At 39.6% G+C, this 23,909-nt stretch overlaps 1 protein-coding gene across 1 annotated transcript in view; it reads right to left on the bottom strand.

Moving 5' to 3' along the window:
- The window catches only part of HSD17B3 (hydroxysteroid 17-beta dehydrogenase 3), a 40,063-nt gene extending 21,246 nt beyond the window's left edge, over positions 1-18,817 (bottom strand). The window contains exons 1-2 of the mRNA XM_082696609.1: positions 18,623-18,817; positions 15,461-15,507 (exon numbers count right to left, since the gene is read on the bottom strand). Of these exons, the coding sequence (XP_082552735.1) occupies positions 15,461-15,507; positions 18,623-18,776 (201 nt within the window). The 5' untranslated portion in view covers positions 18,777-18,817. The remainder of the gene's footprint in view (positions 1-15,460; positions 15,508-18,622) is intronic.
- Positions 18,818-23,909: the final 5,092 nt, after the last annotated feature.

The raw sequence follows: 23,909 nt of genomic DNA on the forward strand, positions 1-23,909 counted from the left end.
ATCTCATGAGACAAACTGAAGGTTGCTGGGAGGTTGGGGGTGTAGGGATAGGATGGTTGGGTTATGGACATTGGGGAGGGTATGTGCTATGGTGAGTGCTGTGAAATGTGCAAGCCTGATGATTCACAAACCTGTACCCCTGGGGCAAATAATACATTATATGTTAATAAAAAAAATCATATCTTTTTGAAAAGTAAATTACAAAAACAAGAACAGCTTTTTTTTTTCCCAAACTAAATACAGAACAACCAGTTCTGTATGTGGATTAGTGAAGCATTTCCATAAATGAAAAAGTATTCACAAAACAGTAAACATTTCATAAAAATACTTATAAGGAAAAGAATATACATCAAACCACAAGTTTGTATGTAGGAGGAAGAGAAATGGCATGTGGGAATGAAAGAAAAGAAATCGAGGGACCACATACAGATTGATGACAGCAATTCAGTCTTCTGTGTCCCTGATTAACAAATACAAAAGAGTCTATTTCTGGTTTTTGTTTTGTTTGTTTTGTTATTTAGATTCCACATATAAATAAAATCATATGGCATCTGTTTTTGCTTTTGTTTTTTCCTGTCTGGCTTATTTCACTTAACATAGAAGCCTCTAGGTCCACCCATATTGTTGAGAATTGCAGGATTTCATTCCATTGTGTATACATACCATATCTTCTTTATCCAATCATCCCTTAGCGGACACTTACATTGTTTCCACATTTTGGCTACTGTAAATAATGCTGCAGTAAACATAGGAGATGGGTGAAACAAGTGAAGATTAAGAAGTATACAAACTTCCAGTTATAAAATAATTAAGTATGTGCTCGCTTCGGCAGCACATATACTATAAAATAATTAAGTCACAGGGATGGAAAGTATGGCATAGGGAATATAGGGAATAATAGGGAATAGGGACTAATATTGGGAATAGAGAATAATATTGTAATAACTTCTTATGGTGACAGAGGGCAACTACACTTATTGTGGTGAGCACTGAATAATGGATAAAATTGTCTAATCATTGTGTCATACACCTGAAACTAACAAAATGTGACATACATGTCAACTACACATCGATTATATATATATGTGTGTGTGAATATATATATATATATATATATATATATATATATATAATCCTACTGTAAAAAGAATAAGAAGAGAAGGAAGAAGAATAAAAAGAGAGTGGAGGAAGGAACAGGGAAGGAAGGAAAATAAAAAACATTAGAGCACACCTGCCTGGGTAGACCTATATTTTCATGGAAATAAGTGTAGTTGGTGTGCCATCTCCCAACCATCTGTTACTTATTAATTATACCAGTTCTGAGTTTTACAATACCCATGCTACCAAAGTTAATTTTTTGTTTATAAAAGTTTATTTTACAGCTACCTTTAGCCATTCTAGTTTATTTTTTAGCTAAGGTTACACCTGACCTTATCAATGAATAAACCTATTTGCACACTTTCTGACAAAGAATTTTGTATTTCCATGTTAAACTGTGAAAGAAAACTTCATCTCAAACTTAAATACAAGCAAAATGATGATGGCTTGATTTTTATTTTTTTTAAAGATTTTACTTATTTATTTGACAGAGAGACAGCGAGAGAGGGAACACGAGCAGGGGGAGAAGCAGGCAGAGGGAGAAGCAGGCTCCCTGCTGAGCATGGAGCCTGATGTGGGGCTTGTTCCCAAGACCCTGGGATCATGACCTGAGCAGAAAGCAGTCAATGAACACTGAGCCACCCAGGTACCCCAAATTTTCTTTTTTTTTTTTAAGATCACCCTAGAATGTTTTCTAAGAAGCCTTGACCTCATCTGATGCTTTGGGGCTTTGCTGTTACAGAATTTTAACCGTTCCTAGCCAAAGAAAGTACAGACAGCACACAGACAGTAAAGTTAGGGACAGAGGACTTGTCAGGACTTCATAGTCTGACAGGGAAACTAAGCCAGAGGTGACAGACCACAACTGTCATACATTTCAACCCTGTAGAAAGTTAGACCATCTGATACCTAACTTGGCAATATTGTCATGCATTCCTTTCTAACTGACTATTTAAATCCTTATTTTTCAAACACTCTGCAATCAGCAATTTGGGTTCCTACTGGATCCTTCCTTACTAAGTCGAATAAAACTTTAACAAGTGCTACCATGCACTTTGTTTGAGAATTGTGTTTTTACAGCACTGAAGATAAAATACTGGTTGATCCTTTGAGTTACTTGGCTAAAGGGCTATAACCCTCAATCTCCAAGATTTCAGAAATGACTAGACTACTGTGTTCTCATAAAGACCAAGAATATCAGAGCAAAGTTTTTAAATCTCATTTTATGAAATCTTCAAGAAATACACCTAAAACATAAGGTCGCAGAAAAGTTGAAACTAAAAGGAGAAACATAAGGTGAATACCAACCAAAAAGAAAAAAGTCATGGCTTTATTAATGTCAATCAAAATAGGCACTGAAGCATGTCACTGTTACTCAAAATAAAGACTAGTAAATAAAGTTCAGGTCATCAAGAAGATGTAGCAATTCTAATCCTGGATTACCTAACAAAATAGCCTTAGGAAAGGTGCAAGGAGAGTTGAAAAATACACTATCAGAATAGGATATTTTTAATTTCCCATTTTGGTAATTGCTGGATAATATACCCACACATTTGGTAAGGATACGGACTATTGAATCTACACAAATAATACACTTGATGTAATAGGCATGTTTGTTTTTTTTTAAAGATTATTTATTTATTTATTTGACAGAGAGAGAGATCACAAAGTAGGCAGAGAGGCAGGCAGAGAGAGAGAGAGAGGAGGAAGCAGGCTCCCTGCTGAGCAGAGAGCCCGATGCGGGACTCGATCCCAGGACCCCGAGATCATGACCTGAGCCGAAGGCAGCGGCTTAACCCACTGAGCCACCCAGGCGCCCCTAGGCATGTTTATATGCTAAATAATTGCAGGTCACATTCTTTCTAAAGTTGAGTCTTAAAAAAAAAAAAAAAAAACTGATGAAACTGGCAAATCTCCAGCAAAATTAATCAAGAAAAAAGAGAGAAGTCATAAGTAAACCATAAACAATATTAGGAATGAAAATGTGGGCATAATTAGAGATCCAGCTGAGATTTAAAATACAGAAAAGGGGTTAAGAGAGGAAATACAACACAATAGTTAATTTTGCTACCTCCTGAAATCCCATTAAATGGGAAACAACTTTTTTCAAGAAAAACGTAAATGCACAGGGAGTAATAAGAGACAAGAGCACTCCCAAATTTTTGGTTGCTAGAGAGTATGGGCAGGATCCCAAGTCTTATACCAGCAAAGGGGTAAGCTGAGAACTGGGAAAATGTATACTATTAAAATCCTCCAAAATCTCAGGCACTGCCAGCACCAAACCTGGGGTAAAGGGGGAGCTATATGGGGGAGTTGGGTAAGAGCTGTTGGGGAAGCCGTTAGAGCCCCAGGTGTCCATTTCCATTCCACAGGTTAAAGACGGGGATTCCTCTCTGAGAGCAAGGGGACACACAAATTATGCCCCTGCCAGTTCTGAATCCAGAAAGATGAGAGCCAGGCTTTTTCAGGCAGGAGGTTAGCTCTTCTCTGGGGAATCTCAGCCACATCAAGACACTGGCTTGGGGCTCCCCAGAACACAGCACGAGCCCCACACACTCAGCACCCAGATGCACCCCATGCTCAGAGAGTCCAGGTGGAGTTCTCACCCCCTTGAGCCAGCTCTCCAACCCAGACAGACCAAGGAGTATCTGTGGAAAGCTGCTAACATAAAAGATAGAGAGCCAAACAGGAAAAAAAAAAAAAAAAAAAAGCAACTTGGAAGGAGAAAACAGTTTTTTGAAAGCAGAAAAAAAAAAACATATATATATATATATATATATACATACATACATATGTATATATTTATATATCCCAGACGGGTAAGAAAAGCTGTTACTCTATACAAAGGACAGGTAGCTCTACAAAGGTGCAAACAAGCGCTCAGAAATGGAAACAATTTTTAATCTCTTAAAAACAATTTTCATTCTTAATTTCTTAGAAATTTGAAATTTCAAAAGCAAATAGCAAAAAGTGAAAAGTTCCATAAAACAGAGGATAAAGTTAATGAAATTCTTTTGCAGAAAGGAAAGCAGAGACAAAATGGAAATTGTGAGAAATAAAAGGACAAGTAGAGGATGATTTCAGGATCTGAATAATAGGAGTTCCAGAAAAAAAATATAAATGACAGCTGAGTAATTGGAATTCCAGAAAGTGAAGAGAAAGTGGGGAGAAAGCAAATGCCCTGGTGTAACTTGCTTTATGGGGTGACCTGGTTGTGTACCTCACCACCTAACCTCTCGATATTTCTGCTCACTTTCTAAACATCCTGTTATTTTGTGAACCAGATGACAACCTTGGACTCAATTCCTTTGCTGCTTTCATTTTTTCAAACATAGGAAGAGAAGGCTACAAAAAAATTATGCCAATACATTTTAAAACTTAGGTGAAATGAATATATTTCAAGGAAAATATAAATTTCCAAAACTAATTCAAGAAAAAAATTAAAAATTCAAATAGTTCTACAACCACTAAAAATAATAACAATAATAATAGTCAGGTGATACTGATAATGGTATAAATGAGTACTTTAAATTGTACCACAAAGAAAACTCTAGTGACAGATGGTTTTACAGAAAAGTTCTATCAAATAGCCCCCCAAAAAAGGATAATGCCTAAATTGCACAATCTTTTTCAAATATTTAAAAAAAGGTAAAATTCCCCCATTCGGTTTATGAGGTCAATAAAACTTTGACACCAAAACTTTGGAAGCTAGTTGGCATTATCTAGTAATGTTGACGATGTATAACCTATGCACCAGCAATTCTGCCCCAGGGCATGTTCTCAACTCTTGCACAAGACCTTCAGGAGGCATGGACAAAATGTTCATACCAGCAAAAACAGAAACTACCAAAATGTCCGTCCAAAAAACGAAGTATGACTAAACCGGGATATATGTATGTCACAGAATATTACGCAATACTGAAAATGAATGAACTGTGCTCTGCACACATCAGCATGGATGAGTTTCAAAAGCATAAGATTGACCAATAAGAAACAGATTCCAGAAGACAAATGAATCTATTGACATTAGGTTCAAAACAAGCACTGCAACCAATATGTTGTTTAGGGATATGTACATGTGTAATACGACGTGTTTTTTTTTTTTTAAGTCAGAAAATTGTTAACACGATGTTCATGATCATGTGTCTGTCTTGGGGATAACAGAGGGGGAACACATAACAAGACATGTGTGACCAGATAGCGGGCTTCAAGGACACTGGGGATGTTCTCATTCTTAATGTGAGTGATAAGGGACACATTACTCATTTTATGACTTTTTGTAATCACGTCTGTAGATTACGTACACCTCTGTCTCTCTCTCTGTCTTGTGCACACACACACTACAGTAACGTGGCATAGTCAAAGCTGGATCAGAAATTATAGGGCTGAGGTCAAGCCGCAGGGTAGCAAGGACCAGGGGAACATAAAACTAATTCAAAGTTGCTATTTTCACTGAAGACAATGTCAAGGAGAATAAGGTGAGAGTGCAACAGGAGTACTTCAGAGGAGAGGAATTGAGACATTAGGAATTTCCTGGGGCGGTTCGTTGGTCTACTGGGATGATTCTCGCTTAGGGCGCTAAAGGAAGAATTTCCTCACTGAAAAGATGAAGCACCCCATAAGTTGCCAGGTAAACATGCAATGATACTCAAAAATAGGACAAAGCGGTTATTTTATTTTGGTTGGTCTGAGTCAGAACTGGCAAAGTGATTTTAATCCAAGGGTCAACTCCATGCCATTACCTGTCGCTGCCAAGAACACTGATGGGAGAAGCACGGTGCCCTGGTCACACCAAAGCTCAGAGCTGGGAGCTGAGCAGCACGCGCAGCTGCGCAATCCCAGACGTTGGGGAGACCACTGGAACCGCCCAGAGGTGGAGGAATGAAACCACACAATCTTTAGTCATGCATTTTGTTTCAAGTATTCTCTGGGCATTAACAGTAAAGAATACATACATCAGAGAAACAGAAAGTAGATGATGCAAATTTTGCTGTTTTCTTCTCTACATCTCTTTAAATTTAAAAAAAAAAAAAGTACATAAACATCATTAGCCATCAGAGAAAGGCAAATTAAAACCACAATGAGACCTCAATACCCACCTATCAGAACAGCTACAATAAAAAAGAGTGACAACACCAAATACCAGAGACCATGTGAAGAAAATGAATGACTTATCTACTGCTGGTAGGAAGGGCAAAGTCACTCTGGGAGATAGTTAGGATAGTTTTCTTAAAAAAACAAACCAACCAACTAATTATGCAAATATCACACCCCCAGAAATTGCTCTCTGGAACATTTATCCCAGAAAAATAGAAACTTCTCTTCACACACAAACTTATATACAAATGTTTATAACAGTTTTACTTGTATTGCCCCAAACTGGAAACTACCTAACCTAGATACCTTTTAGTGGATGACTGGCTAGACATCCACTAACCAGTGGTCATTCATGCCATGGAATACTACTCAGCCATAAAATTGAACAGACTATCAATACGAGAACCCACCCAGACAGATCTCTAGAGAACTGGGCTGAGTGGAGGAAAAAAAAAAAAAAAAAGGAAAATCAATCCAAAAGGCTCCAACGTGTATGATTCCATTTATAGAACTTTCTTGAAATAACAAAATTATAGAAATGGGGACCAAATTAGTGGTTGCTCGGGGTTAAGGAGGGAGATGTGTGTGGAGTGGGTGGGTGCTGTGTGGTGCTCATCTGGGCCTGAAGCCAATTGGGAAGCCAGAGAGGCTGGCCCAGCTTGAGGTTAGTTTGGCTGCTTTTTGTACCAGCCACAGCAGCTGCACCTGTTCCCTTAGGGAACCCTGCTTGTGACCAGGAAGAACCCACTGGGAACCCTGAATGCCTAGAACCCCAAAAGGCAGTAAATTTTGATGTCTTTGACCTAAGCCAACTTGGGTGTTTGTAATTATGGGGATTTTCTTGTAGCCTACAATAATTAGAGGTCTAATTAATGCTATAGCTCTCATCCTCCACAATCCCATCAGCAGATGGTGTGTTTCAAAATGCAAGCAAGTCTGCCACATAGAAAGATTTATTAGTAAGCTGGCACCAAAATAGTCATGAACCTGTTCTTACAGGTTTGTGGAGTCCCAGCTCTCTGTCCCTTAGGCCCTCTGTGAGGACGTCCTCCCAGGAAGATATGATAAAGGCAAGACATGGTCAGCCCTCTGGTGGGGTCAGGAATCCTCCACGAAGCAGTGGGACAGGAGACTAAATCAGCTCAAGGCCAAGGGCTACTCTGAGGCACTCACAAATCTGACAGTTTTGTTCCTACAAGGGTAGAAGCCACTGTACAAGATTTCAAGCCAATCCACATATCTTGAACTGCATTTCTTCGGAAATTATTTATAACATCTGTTAGACTAAGGGAAGACCATCTAACGAAAGTCCAGTTAACTGAGGCATAGATGTTGATGAACTCTGATTTAGCATCTTTAAAAATTAACTGAACATTGGATTTGGCTAGAATCTAGAATTTCTGGCTAGAAACAGCACAGCCAAATTGTGTAACTTAGGGAGAGTTGAATAAAAGGATGTTTTGCAATGTATGGGTAAGGTATAAGGAAAGGACAGGACTCTGGGGCTAAAAATAGCAGAGCCTCTGTCACCTGCGTGCCCCAAAGGGCTGGGGAATGAACAGTGGCCAGAGCTGGAAAAGGCAGCTGTGTGGAAAGGGCCACCTAACAGAGTTATTTATACCTGCAACAGAGGGACACAGCCAATCCCTTAGACCCACAGGGAGACAGCCAGAAAAGAACCCCACTCTCCTACGCGCCTCTTATCTGTTGCCAGTGGCGCCCAGTGGTCCAACCCACCAAAGACTAGAGTTGAGCTGAGCCTGTCCAGGCAGCTCAGCCTCCTGGGCACAGAGCAGGATAATGAAGGGCAGATAGTGGGTCTGGAGTGGCAAGAAGAAACCCAACACACACCACCTCTGGGTGTTAGCTTTCACGGACAACCAACCACTGCAGAAATGTGGACTAGGACTCACCTAACTTAAAGTTGCCATACAACCCAGCAATTCCACTCCTGGGTAATCTGTCCAAGAGAAAGGGAAATGTATATTCACACTGAAACTGACATATGATGCTCACAGTGGCGTTATTAGACAGATGGTCCCTGACTTACAATGGTTTGATTTAGGATTTATCGACTTCACAATGGTGCAAAAGTGATACACATTCGGGAGAAACCATACTCTGAACTTTGGGTTTTTTGTGTTTTATTTTGTTTTGTTTTGTTTTGTTTTGTTTTGTTTTGTTTTGTTTTTGCATACTCTGAACTTTGAATTTTGATCTTTTCCAGAGCTAGTGAAAGGTGGCAGGATCCTCTCTCATTTACTAGGCAGTAGCCACAACTCCCATCAGCCAGCGATCAGGAGCAGGTGAAGGACCCGTACCACTGACAACCATTCTGTACCCACACAGCCATTCTGCGTTTCACTTTCAGTACAGCATTCCATAAATTACGTGATGTAGTCAATTTTTATTATAAAATACACTTTGCGTCAGGTGATTTTGCTCAACTGCGGGCTAATGTAAGTGTTCTGAACACATTTAAAATAGGCTAGGCTAAGCTGTGATGTTCGGTAGGTTGGGGATATTAAATGCATTTACTTCTTATGATATTTTCAACTTACAATGGGGTTATAGGGATATAATGGGGTTATAGGGATATAACCCATTGTAAGTTGAGAAAGATCAATATAGCCAAAAATGGGAACACCTATGTTTTTATCCAACTGGCAAGTGAATAAATTGGGTATATCCATACAATGGAATATTGTTCTGCAATAAAAAGGGAAACACTGCCGACACTACAACATTACAACACTGGTGGAACTCCAAAACGTTATGCTAAGTGAAAGAAGTCAGTCAAAAAGGACTTCATATTGTGGGGTAGCATTTGGACAAAATGTTCAGAAAGATCAATAGCAGTCCAGAACTGAAATAGGAATAGGGAATTAAGTGTAACCAGGGAAGAGCAATCTTATTAGAATCTTACTAGGGGGTTGGAAATGCTCTACAGCTGGATGGTGATGAGGATGAACACTTGGTGGATTTACTAAAAATCCTTGAATTGTACACTTAAAACAGGTGGATTTTATGGTATGTGAGTTAAATCTCAAGAAGCTGTATAATATAGAACAACTGACCTACATGCTAGTATATCATCTCTGCTAAAGTATTTTAAAAATAAATCTACATTCATTTTAATTGATGACCTTCACCCATAAAGGATTCTCACAAGCCCAACCCCTGGCCTAGAATCTCTACAGTGAGGTTTTACTTTATTAAAAAATAGTCGACCAATATCCAGACATACAAGTAATTAAGGGTGATCCTCTGCATCTGTTGTTCCCTTTCAATAGTCAACAACCTAGGACATTTAAACATGACACACAAAAAAGTGTGTTCACTGATGGTCTGACTGGAACACAACTATTATTTAACAGGTCCTAAAAACCGCAGAAAATCTCTCAAGGACTATGATGTCGATTTTGAGTGACTCTAGATAAAGCTCCATTCAGGCCAGACCGAGAAAAGGAGGGGAAGTGGAGGACAGTTCTCTAAAACAAAAACATCTTCAACTGGTGCATGTCTCATGCCTTCCTCTAAAAAAAAACAAAAAAACAAAAAAACAAAAAAAAAAACACTGCAAAAAATCAAGCAAATAGGAGTGAACCGTGAAGTAAATTATGAAATTATGGGCTGTGGGTGGTGATGAAGTGTTAGTGTAGGTTCATCAATTGTAACAAATATTACTTGAGAGGCGTATGTCAATAGTGTGGGGCTACACATGTTTGGGGATAGAAGGGATATGGGAACTCTCTGTGCCCTCCACTTCAATTTTGTGGTCAACCTCAAACTGTTCTAAAAAAAATTAAGTCTATTTAATTTTTTTAAAATAAATGGAAGATTAAAAGATTAAAAAATAAAAAATCAGGACTGTCCCATTTCAAGACTGACCCTGCCTGTGATATACCAGAGTTTTCCCCTCTCTCTCTCTATGAAAAACACTCCCCACAGGAACCTCCAAACACTCATTTTGAGCCTTGGAATCCATCAAAATGGTGGTCAAAGAATGAAGCACCTTTGTCTCACAATTCACTTCATCAGCCTCCTGAAGAGAAGATTGTCCATTAAATGGAAAGCAATTTACATTTTCAGCACAAAGGATGCTTGCTTCCTGGTGGGCTTCCAGCCTCTCCTGAGTTTTGCCATTCCTCTCAAGAGCCACAGACATTTTAAAGGTTCTATGTGAAGTGGTCTGGGCCAGGAGGGGGTGGTGCAGAAAACACTTGTCTGGGCTAGCATTGTTCCCTTTGTCCGCTTGAGCAGGACTCAATTTTATTTCTAGAATGTCCTGGCTGACAGGCTCCATACACAGGTTTTGCCTCTTTTCCTTTAGGGAGTTAAGCTACAGAAGCACTCCCTTTCCCAGAATGCACTGTGGCACCATCCTACAGAAGGGCTGCTTTAGAGATGAATGTGCCGTTTCCTTCTTTATGTTATTGCCTGCCTCAGGGAAGGGGCTTGTGACTGCTAATCTGTAACAGGTGGTGGGAACACAAGGGAAAACAAGGCCTCCTCTGTATGGCAGTGAATAAAAGAAATTCAGGTGCTGAAGGAACAAAACTGGTGTGAAGACGGGGTGAAGCAGTGGCCTCACAGCGAGGGAATAGTGGACCCCTCTCATGCTTCCTCCCCTAGCCCACCCTTCACCATAATTGTTTTCCACCTTCTTCCAGTACTACTTGAAATTCCCTTAGCAGGAGGCAAAGCCACTCTTGCCACACCAAATATGAATACAGATTAAGCTAAAATGAAATATAGAATAGGCTCCCAGAAAGACGAAGAAGTACTTTTCCCCATTCCTACCATGATATGCAACTAAATGACTCTAAAAGATAGGGAGCGGGCGCCTGGGTGGCTCAGTGGGTTAAGCCGCTGCATTTGGCTCAGGTCATGATCTCAGGGTCCTGGGATCGAGTCCCGCATCGGGCTCTCTGCTCAGCAAAGAGCCTGCTTCCTCCTCTCTCTCTGCCTGCCTCTCTGCCTACTTGTGTTCTCTCTCTGTCAAATAAATAAATAAAATCTTTAAAAAAAAAAAAAAGATAGGGAGAAGATGAGGTAGGGGCCAAGACCCAAGAAACAGCACAGTGGTGAGTTCCTGGGTTTTCCTTTTCCCTCATATACCCCAGACTTATTGGTGGAAAAGCTGGCAATTCAGAAACACAGAAACACCACAGGTATAGACATACAAAACCCCAACAAAAGTCTGCTCTCTCTAACCAAAGAACCAGAAAAGAGACAGCCTAGCAAGGCAGAAAAGTATAGAAAAGAAGTGCTTTACTGCAGGTAAACAGCTAAAAAAACAAAAACAAAAACAAAACCTATGGTCCCAACCCACCCTCATCCATAAAGGCTGAGTCAGGAGCTGAGACTTCCATCCTGTGAGACCCTAGCCAGGCTGGCATCAGGGAAGTCTGAACGTGGAGGTAGAACAATCATCCCAGGCTCCTCCTCCCATCTCAGCAGACCTGAACTTCTGCTTTCACCTAGCAGTACCAAGGTGACCTTTCCCTTCCCTCCCCTCCCCCTTCCCCTGGGATGGAAAAAGAGGAAGCCTCGAGGAGGGTCAGGACTTTCACTACCATGCTCGTGGTGGTGAAGCCACCTCCTCCAAGTACCACGGGCAGCCTCCTAGGGAGCAGTAAGGAAGCACTCTTGCCTCTCCACCCTGAGGGGCCCAGTAGGGAGCTGACACTCCCAGCCCCACGCAGCAGTACCAAGGAGGCAATACCCACCAGTGGAGGCCAAATAGAAAGCCTGGGCTTCTACCTTAGCTGGTAGGAACCAGCTGGCACCGTCCTCCTTCTGCTGAAGCAGGGTACAGACTCAAAACAGATTTAAATAAGATCCAGACTCTCATAAGAGAAAACAAAAAATGACCACAATTCAAAAGTTCCTCATCATACCAAGAACCAGGAAGATCTGAATTTGAGTGAGTTAAAAACAATCAATAGGTGCCCACCAATGTTAGGGTTCTTGGATGAAGAAAGATGACACCAATGTTAGGGCTCTTGGATGAAGATTTTTTTTTTTTTTAAGATTTTGTTTTTCAGAGAGAGAGTTAGCAAAGGAAGGGGCAGGCAGAGGGACAAGCAGACTCCTCGCAGAGCAGGGAGCCTGATGCAGGACTCAATCCCAGGATCCGAGCCAAAGGCAGATGCTTAACTGACTGAGCCACCCAGGCATTCCTTGGACTAGGATTTTACAGCAGCCATCCTAAGAATGATTTGACAAGCAATTACAAACATTTTTAAAACAAATGCAATAAGAAAATTTCAATAAATAAATAGAAGTTATAAAGGAGAACCAAATGGAAACTTTAGGACTGAAAAAGAAAAAATTAAAAACTCAATGGATGGGCTCAGTAGCAGAAGGGAGGGCATCAATGAAAGAATCAGTGAATTTAAAGATAAAACAATAGAAATTGCCCACTCTAGATAATAGAAAAAAATACAATGAAGAAAATGAAACCTCAGAAACCCATGAGACTATAAGAAAGAGCTAACATCCATGTGACTGGAGTCCCAGAAAAAGAGAAGCAGCCTGGGAAGATAAAGTATTCAAAGAATAGTAAATTAATTCAAGAGGCTGAGCAAAACTCAAATTAGATAAACCTAAAGAAATCCACTCCAAGAAACATCATAACTAAACTTCTGAAAACTAAAAAGTGGAAAAGTCCTGAAAGCAGTGAGAGAGAGAAATACCTTATCAGGGAAAAAGCAATTCAAATTACACCAGACTGATCAGAAACCAGAGAGGCAAGAAGAAAACCATACATTCCTCAAGTGCAAAAAGCAAAGGACTACCAGCGCTAAATCCTATACCCAGCAAAATTATCCTTCAGGAACGAAAGGGAAATCAAGACATTCTCTGATGAAGAAAATCAAAGAGACCTAAAAGAATAGCTAAATGTAGTTCTCTAAACAGAAAGGATATGACAAAAGAAATGATCTTGGAGCATCAGGGGGAAAGAAAGAATAAAGGACAGAGTACAAATATGGGTAAGTACAACACAGCGTCCCTCTCAGAAAAAGAACAGTTTAAACATCCAGTAATAATAGTGGCTAACCCTGGAGAGCTTACTCCAGGCAAAGCATTTTGCCTGCCTCAACCCATTAAAGCCTTACAAAAGCCCCAGGGGGGTTACCAGGTTTATCAATGTGAGAACTCTGCGGTAGGGTTTGAATACACAGATGCCTGATTGATTCCCAACCTTGGGCTCTTAACCTCTAGGTCAGTTGGTCTGCAGCATCTCACTCTGAACTGTTTTCCTTGGAGAAGCAGTTAGCAAGCAGACCAGAACAGGCTCTCTAGAAGGTGAAGAGCCTGAATGAAGGGGAAGTAAGGGACCCAGAAACCTGTTTAACACAGACCTAGAAAAGAACAAGAGAAAATGAAGAAAAAGATTCTATGAGAAAGAGCAAAGCAAGAATTAGAACAGAAACAATTTAGAAGTTGGGAGGTATCTTTTGCACTGGTAAAGACACAAAAGCCCAGAGAGGATGGGCAACTTGTCCAAAATCTCCAGACAGTGGGTACCAGAGCAAGGGAAGGAACCCAGAGTTCCTGACCTACAGGCCATCGTTTTTGGAGGCAGTAAAGAAACGAATAGCTAAGTTTTCACAATGTCTCCTCTAAGTAGAAAGAAAAGTGTCTGAGTCTTAAGTCATCAGGGGACCCTTAGTAGGTCAGGTCAGCATGAATTTGAAGAAAGAATCTGGAAAATCATGAAGAAAGAATCTGGATTTCAAGGCAATCCAGAGAACCTTAGTACCGTGGTAAGCTTAAGGCCATGGATCTTTTGAATGAGGGATTAGGCCTTCTCCAGAAACCCGTCTAAGGTGGAAAATAGTTATGTAAAAGGTGATATAGTTCTAATGCAAATACCCAGAAAAGCTTTCCTTTTGATTTTTGGATAAGGAAGACACAAGGCTGTGGAAAGTGGTTGCTGAGAGTTCTCCCCAACCTCCACAAATACGACCACCTATCTCCTGAATGTTGGGCACTACCAGTTGTGAGAAAGTTGCTATATACAAATTAGGATAAGAGCAAAGAATTCTTGGGGCGCTTGGGTGGCTCAGATCGTTGAATGTCTGCCTTTGGCTCAGGTCAATGATCCGAGGGTCTTGGGATCGAGCCCCGAGTCAGGTTCCCTGTTCAGTGGAGAGCCTGCTTCTCCCTCTCCCTCCCATTCTGCCTGCTTGTGCTTTCTCACTCTATCTCTCTGTCAAATAAATAAATAAAATCTTTAAAAAAAAAAAAAAGAGCAAAGGACCCTTCAACTCAAAAAAAGAGTTGAAGCACAATGTCCGCACCAAAGAAATTATATCGGAAGTTTGGGGACAGACCTGAACGAGTGCCTCTGATGTACCTTGCACTGTCCATTGCACACAAGATGGTTTGGCGCTATCATGACTCAGGTCTTTGGGGACAGGAGGATGCAGTCTTTGAATGTAGCTTCTGTAATTGAAGTGCTTGTCATTATAGATTTAAGCGTTATTGATTTTTTTTCATCCTTTCATAATTTTGATGATTCTCTTTCTTCTGTTGTATGATTCTAGAGGTCAGTATAATCAGCATAATGAAATAAAATAATAGGAATTCCAGGACATAATATTTCATGAATGAAAATGTGGACTTTGTAAGAATAATAATCATAACAATGGCAACATACAAAACTACACATGCCATAAGTGCATTTTTAAAAACTCTAACTACCCATACATCTATCTATCTGCAGATAAACACAAAGCCTGGAAGGAAATACTCAGAGACACTAACTGAATTGCAGTGACTCTCAGCCCTATCATATCCTCTCTTTATGTAATATTTTAGAATGTCTATTAATCTTCTTGATTATTAATCTTCTTGAGATGCCAGTTGTAGGTAATATGTCCTGCCTACACAAATAGTCTTTTAAAAATCAGTGTATACCCTACGTATGAGGTAAGGAGTTTGTAGTTTTAATTGTACTTAAACATATAAACTTTTATGTTACAATTACACTAGAAAATAACAGTGTCTCCAGAAATTCCTAAAACAGCTCCTATAGGATGATTGGCACCTCAAATTTTATTGTGTTTTTTTGAAAGATATCCGTAGAGTGAGATTATGATTTTTAAATTTCCTTTTTTGTAGAAAAATAGTTGCCTTCATAAATTCATGCCTATGGATTTTATACCCAGAAACCTAGCATTGGGGGTGCCTGTTGTGTGATCATGGTTGTTCAGTACAAGGGGAAGGGAAATTCTCCAAGAACATAACTTACCTCAAATGAATAAGCTTTCCCAATCCCATCTCCTGCTCCAGTGATCACTGCAAAAAGCAGAAATGCTTTTAAAGGACACAATTAATCTTTAAAGTGCTCTTTGTCCCACCAGCTATGTGTTTTTGCAGGCTTCCTGCCTGGGACCTGCTATACAGCCCCCTACTCCACTCAACCCTGGAGCTTCCCAGCCCTGACGCCCCTCATTCAGTGTTCCAAAAGAAACACTTTTTTTGGAGGGATTGGTAAGGCTGGAGAGTATAGCCTCCAAAACAAAACAAAGAACCTCAGCCAGGGACATTTCATTCAGACCCCAAACAGTGTACCCTATTATCTCCCAACCCACACTCCCAACTATCACAGTAAGGACATTTCAAGATGCTTTCTAAAAGTCGAGTGTTTTGCTCTTTCCATCCCACCCCCACAGGACAGCAGCACTCAAAGTCTACGGAAGATAAGGAACTGAACAAGAGGAAAACACAGAAATGCAAAAAAGAGATACAATGAAATAAAGGGACCTGAAGAATCTGCAGTCAGGGTCTCTATTGATTAACATGTAAAAATCAGATTGACTTAGTTCTTTTATAGCCAACGTTAACGCACATAATTTATGACTGAGCTCCAAGGTAAACCACATTCGAGCAAATGTCACAATTTGAAATTATGCTACAGTTCAGCATTTACACATCTGCAATTTACCTTTGCATAACAATCAGAGCGCACGCTTTCCAATTGTGAATAGAACATACATTTAGCTTATTGGAGAAAAAGAGCCAAGCTGTGCAAGCTTCCAGAAACACATTAGGAGAACGTTCTCATTATCTCTTTTTTTAAGATTTTATTTATTTATTTACTTATTTACTTATTTGAGAGAGAAAAAGAGTGTGAGCACGGGGTGGGGGGCAGAGGGAGAGGGACAAGCAGCCTCCACACTGAGCATGGAGCCCGACTTGCTCCTTGATCTCATGACCCCAGTATCATGACCTGAGCTGAAATCAAGTCAGATGCTTAACCAACTGAGCCACTTAACTGCCCCAAGACACTCTCATTTTCATAACTGCTGATAGTTTTATTTGCTCACTTGCTTATTTGTTTTTCCTCCTAGGTGAATCCATGCATATTACCTTGTTCCTCCCAGTGCTGTGCTCAGGGTCATCTGCCTCACCTTCCCCTCCCTTATGGGAATCTTCAAACTCACCCAGTATAGGGTCTGTACTATAGACAAGGTAATAACATCAGTAAATGGATGGCTTTTATTGAGTGCTTACTCTTGGCCATGTACTGTTTCAAGTGTTTTAGATGCATTATCTCATTTAATACTCAAAACAAGTTCCTAAAGCAGGGACCATTGTTTTCCCCAGTTTATAGAGGAAGAAGCAGAGGGAGAGACAGTTAGTAACTCAGTCAAGGTCACATTGCTAAAAATGATGACAACAGGGTTTGAAACCTGGCTATCTGATTTTGGGAGCCGCAATTCTAGGAAGATACACCAATGACATAATTTCTTAATCAACTACAGAGTTCCGAGAAGTTAAACACTTTTGTCTTTAGTAACTGGATTTTCTTCTGGCTTTCCACCAGAAATATATCCTCTCTCAGAGATCTACCTAGGCTCAAAGACATCTTAATCTTGCTGGTGATAATTCTATTCAATATTGACTCAAAGAATAGGTTAAGATTACATTTGGGGAGGTCTTTTTTTTTTATAAGATTTTTGTTTATTTGACAGGTTTATTTGACACAGTGAGAGAAACACAAGCAAGGGGAGTGGGAGAGGGAGAAGCAGGCTTCCCGCTGAGCAGGGATCCTGATGAGGGTCTCAATCCCAGAACCCTGGGATCATGACCTGAGCTGAAGGCAGCCGCCTAACGACTGAGCCACTCAGGCGCCCCAAGATTACATTTTTTTTAATGTGAGCCAAGGAGATTTAAGAACAAACCCACCCTCAGCCAAGTGTGTGAGCATTTGGATCTGTGTGGAGCAGGATATTTGGATCCAGAATGCTGAAGTTCAAGCTATTTAGCAAGTTTTCTGGAGATACAGACCCAAGAGTGAAGGCGGGTTTGCAGACACACACACACACTCTTCAAATATAACATACGACAGTTAAAAACCCATTTTTCATTCCAAACAACTTTCATATGGCAATTTTTTCTTTTATATCTGCCACTAAGGTTATACAGTTGCCGGCTTTAGCAACTAAAGATACAGCATGCCCAGCTAAATTTAAATTTCAAGAAAACAACAAATACTTTTTTAGTATAAGTATGTCCTGTATAATATTTGGGAAGTCATATACTAAAAAAATCATTCCTTCTTTATCCAAAATTCAAATTTAACTCTGTAACCTATACTTTATCTGGAAGCCCTATAAGGTTGTTTATAATCTCTCCTATTTAGCCTGGCATGGTATTTTTAAAGCTGTTTAAATTCTTGGTTTTTTTTTGTGGGGTTCTTTTTTAAGTCACTGTATTTCTTGGATTTCTTCATGTAACCTTTGCACGTCATTCAAAGAGATGCTAAAACCATAGCCTCATATTTTTCACCTTAAACCCAGTCATCAGGCTGACATTCTGTGTGGTAGTTCCAGAAGATAAATCCCGTTGGTAAGCAGTGATTAATCTACCTGGGACACAAGCCAGACCCAGATTCCATATCTAATAACCATCTCGAACATTTCTTCCTATAGGGACATTTGTTACCTTGATTTTGTAATACCCTCACTTCATGAAAGGGCTTGAAGAATTTTTTTTTTAATAAAGTGAAGTAAAATTCTTTGTATTTCTGAATTTTGATACATCCTTCCACAAAATGGCAGTACTCTGAGCCTTCAAAAATCTGGAGAAAAGAATGCAGAAATTTCTGCAGTACATATTGTTTGTGTCACCAGAAATTCCAAAAAGGAGTGAACCCAACTAATAAGGACAAGAGGACAAACACAGAGGCAAGAATTGGGTGGCATTCTTCCAGTTAATTCTTCTCATGCCCCACAGCTGGTCTTTTAGACAATTTCAGTTTCACTCATACTTGCCAGGCACCTAAATAAAAGTCACTAAAAGGAATTACATCTTTGCTCTCAAAAGGGGAAAAAAATGCAGTTTATCTTTTGAGATATGTATCATAATGAGACATACCAAGAAACAAGAGATGGAAAGCTGTCTTTACCTGCCCATTGTCCCATTGACTTCAAGAAGGACTTCGGCAAAACTTTCCAGAAGTGCCGGAAAATATATCTGGAGAATCTCACCCACTTCACCAGGTACACCAGGCACACCAGCAGCCCTACGAAAATGAAGAACTGTTCCAGAGCCACCCCCATGACTGCACTAGACCTGTTTCAGACCTGGTCTGGCCCGTCCGCAGACCTCCGAGGGCGTGGCTATTCCAGAGGCACGTCAGTCACCCTTTGGAGTCACCTGCTGCATTCCACTGTGTAGAGACATTTAGATTAGAGTAACTTCTTTACACAATACTCCAATTCACAGGCTTTGGAAGAAAGTATTCTTCCTAATATTTTTATAGCACCATTAGCCTTTTGTGACCCTGGGGGAGCTGGTGAAGAAATAAAAGGAGGACATGAAGAAAGATAAAGCCTGGACAAAGAAAAATTGTCTATGCTGGGTTCTTTCCCTAAATTTGGAAGCTAAAAAGGATGCAGAGAAGGATGCAAAATCCTGTAAGTCCTGCATTTATTTATTGAACAAATATTTGTTGACTCTCTACCAGGTAGCAGTGTTGCTCAAGGCTTTGGGAACACATAATATTAAACAAGACCGTATCATTGCCATGGGGGAGCTGAGATCTTAGTAGGGGAGACAGACAATAGGCTGCTAAATAAGATAATGTCAGATATCGGTGCCATGAAAAAGTGCTGTTCAAGGGGCTAGTGAACAATTACTTTAAAGAGTGTGTTCAGGAAGGGATTCTACGAAGAAGAGACATTTTGAGCTGAAATTTGAATTAGGAGAAGGAGCTGGCCTTGCAAAGATGAGCTTCCCCATTCAGGCAGAAGGGACAGCTAGCTCAAATGCCCTGAGAGAGACCCATGTATTTGAGGAATAAATAGCACTACATAGCGGAAGGGACCGTCTGTAGAGAACGGCGAAAGAAAGTCAAGTAAGGCAGAGGCATGGGAGGAGCCAGAGCTTCATGGTGAAGAGTTTGGACTTTAGTCTACAAGCAACAGGAAGCCACTGCAGAGGCTCGGACCATAGAGTCATATAAGCTGAATTCTGCTTTTAGAAGATCACTGTGGATGGTAAGAAAAGATGACCTTTTTGCGGTGGGAATGAAGGGTGGGCATGACCACCAAAGCAGGTGGAGTGAGGAGATAGTGGCAGTCATCTAAGAAGACTATCCCAAAGCTCAGTCCTTTGCCCTCTTCTTTTTCCTATCCACGCTCACTCATTTGGTGGCATTATCCAATTGCTTGACTTCAAGGACTCTCTGTATGCTGAAGACCTACAAACATATAATTTCAACCGTCACCCAGACAGGGTCATCCAGACTTGCATATCCAACTGCCCACTTGACTATGCCTAATACGCACTTCAAACTTAGTATGTATGAGACTGACTTCTGATATTATCTCTAATTGTCAAAACCTGCTTTTCTTTCAGAATTTCCTATCTCAGGGAATAGCAGCTCTAATCTCCCAGTTGTTCAGGTTAGAAATCTTGAACATATCCGTGGCTCCTCTCTCTTTTTCACATACTGCAACCAGTCTGTCTCCTATTGACAGATGACTGGATTTATTTTCAGTTTTAGATTATGCTGACCAACCTGCTATGGATATTTTTGTATTTCTACTTTGTCATACATATACAAGTTCCTCTCTTTCTCTCTCTCTCTCTCTCTCTTTCTGCCTCTGTCTGTCTCTCTCTCTCTCTCACACACACACACTTCTGGGGGGTTATAAATATATATATTTACCCTCCCCAATGTAAATGTATATATTTATAACCCCCCAGAAGTGGGGGTTGAGGGATAGAAGAAAGGGGTAAAAGGTTTTTGGTTTTGTTTAGTTTAAATAAATTAAATCTTTTTTAAAAAGAAAGTAAAAGGGGGGTGAGGAGAGAGATATGCATAATTAATCAGGAATTATGTGTGATTAAAATGTTCCCATCTTCTACAAACATAGTGATCTGAAGAGGCACCTGCACTCCAATATTCATAGCAGCTATGTCCATAATAGCCAAACTGTAGAAAGAGCCAAGATGTTTGACAGATGAATAGATAAAAACGATGTGGTGTATATATACAATGGAATACTACTAGCCATCAGAAACATGAATACCTACCATTTACATTGACATGGGTGGAACTGGAGGGTATCATCCTGTGTGAAATACATTGGCTAATTGAATTTAAATTTTAAAGAAATGTTCCCATCTTCTCCAGCCTTCAGAAGTTAATAATGCCCAAATAACAATAATCTAAGTCTCTCATTTACTGCCCTCAAGGAGTTCAGTATTTCATTAGGTTTCCCCCCTCAAGTAATTCTTGGGAACTCCTAAAAAAACCATCCCCCAAATTCTCCCCATCTATCCAGGCAATTTTATATTCCCTGGCTCTGGAACAATACTCCTCTTCTGCTGGTCACTCTGCCATCTTGCTGCTTCTCTAAGCTGTTGTATTTCTGCTCCTTCACAAAGGCAAATAAAAATATATAGTTATGAAACAACTTAAATCTACATTTAGGGGGAAAAATTAATGTTGCAGGTCAATAATTTTTATCCCAAAACAGACCATATAACATCTCAGTCTGAAAAAACAAACAAATCTCAGTCTGAAGCATTTGCATAGATACATGTATATATATACACATATATACGAATAAAATGGGAACCAGAGAGTGATAAATGCATTAGCATTACCAAAATGTTCATCAAAATGTTACTTACAGAATTAAAATACAGTCTGCACTCTAAAAATATTTCAAAATGACAGTTCGTTGTATCCCTCCAAAGGACAGTTTTCCAGCTCAAAAAAATTTAAGATTTTGTGTCCACCAGCTATAGAGGAGTCAATGTAAACTTTGTGAATCAAAGAGAAATTCTGTAACAAGTGATGTGATTTCTGGATTTTGTTTACATATACAGAAACAGTTATAATCAGCATGGCCAAGCTAGAGCAATGTATACACTGAAAGAGCAATCTAAGAGGTCCTGGGTAGAGAAACTGTGGGATAATCTGATGATTGAAACTTCCTATCTTGGGTTCAAATGACCATATTACCCAAAGCAAATTATATATTCAATGCAATCCCTATCAAAATACCAATAGCAGTTTTCATAGAACTAGAACAAATAAAACTAAAATTTGTACAGAATCATAAAAGACCCTGAATAGCCAAAGCAATCCTGAGAGAGAAAAACACAGCCGAACATGTCACAATTCCAGATTTCAAACTATACTACAAAGCTATAGTAATCAAAACAATATGGTACTGGCACAAAATAGACACAGGATCGATGGAAGAGAATAGAGAACCCAGAACTAGTGTTCTGGGTCAATTCGTCTTATGGTCATCAGTCTTGACAATTAGTGGTCAAGAAAGGAGTTATACAGTCAATTAGTCTATGACAAAGGAGGCAATAATATGCAATGGGGAAAAGGCAGTCTCTTCAACAAATGGTGTCAGTAAAACTGAACAACTACATGCGAAAGAATAACACTGGACCACTTTCCTACACCACATACAAAAATGCACTCCAAATGAATTAGAGACCTAAATGTGAAACCTGAAACCACAAAACTCCTAGAAGAAAACATAGGTAGTATCCTCTTGGATGGTGGCTTTAGCAACATTTTTCTAGCTATGTCTCCTCCCACAGGGAAACAAAAGCAAAAATAAACTATTTGGATTACACCAAATAAAACGGTTTTGCACAGTAAAAGAAACCATCAAAAAAAAAAAAACAAAAAGGCAGCCTACTGAATGAGAGAAGGTATTTGCAAATAATACATCCAAAAGAGGCTAATATATATATAAAAAGAATATATATAAAACATATATAAAGATATATATATATAAATATAACTTACCCAAACCAAAATGAAAAAACTCCAAACAATCCAATTTAAAAATGGGCAGAGGATCTGAACAAACATTTTTTCAAGGAAGACATACAGATGGCTAACAGACAATGAAAAGATGCTCAACATCGTTAATATCAGGGACATGCAAATCAAAGCACGATGAGATATGAGCTCACAAATGTCAGAATGTCTAAAATCAAAAAGACAAGAACTAACAAACGTTGATGAGGACATGGAGAAAAAGGAACCCTCTTGCTCTGTTGGTGGGAATTTATATTGGTCCAGCTGCTATGGAGGACAGTATGGAAGAGCCTCAAAAAATTAAATATTGAATCACCATATGATCCAATAATTTCACTACTGGATATTCACCCAAAAAACCCCGCCACAAAAGCACTAATTCAAAAAGATGCATGTATCCCAATATTTACTGCAGCATTATTTACAATAGCAAAATATGGAAGCAACCTGTATCCATCAATAGATGAATGGATAAGGAAGATGTGAGACAAGGAAGATGTGGGATACACACACATGCACACGCACACACAATAGAATAATACACAGTCATAAAATTGCCATTTGGAACAATATGGATGGACCTAGAGGTTATTATGTTAAGTGAAATGAATCAGACAAAGAAAGACAAATACTGTATTATTTCACTTATACATGGAATCTAAAAAAACAAAATGAATAAACAAACAAAAAGCAGAAACAAACCCATAAATACAGACCACAAACTGATGATTGCCAGGGGGAGAGGATTGGGGGGATGGCCAAAATGGGTGAAGGAGAGTGGGAGATACAGGCTTCCAGTTATGGAATGAATAAGTCACAAAGATAAAAGGCACCACATGGGGAATATATTCAATGGTACTGTAATAGTGTTGTAGGGTGATAGATGGTAGCTACACTCGTGAGCATAGCATACAGTATAGAGTTGTTGAATTACTGTGTTGTACACTTGAAACTCGTGTAACGCTGTATATCAACTGTACTCGAGATAGGAAGGAAGGAAGGAAGAAAGAAGGAAGGAGAAAGGGAAAGAAATAGAGAAAGAAAGAAAGAAAGAAAGAAAGAAAGAGAAAGAGAAATTTTATAATTTGAAGGAGCTATGAAGAAGAGAAGAGACTGTGGATAATTTCAAATATATATGAATATGAATATGTATATATAACATACATATAAATACTGAAAGAATCTGAAAGGAAAGACAAACACATAAATAGCAAGATTGTCTTAGCCTGCATTTTTCTTGATATGAAGGCCTTGTGCAGACACTTATACTGGAAAGTGATTCCAGTGAGTACTTAGGTTGGGAACAGGAGATTGAACAGGGAAAGAGGGAGACACAGACGTGTCTTTGGGCTGGTCACTGCTGAGACTCCGTCCTGGGGAAGGCTCTCAG

This window comes from Mustela nivalis (assembly GCF_964662115.1).
Source record: "Mustela nivalis genome assembly, chromosome: 13".
Lineage (NCBI taxonomy): Eukaryota > Metazoa > Chordata > Mammalia > Carnivora > Mustelidae > Mustela > Mustela nivalis.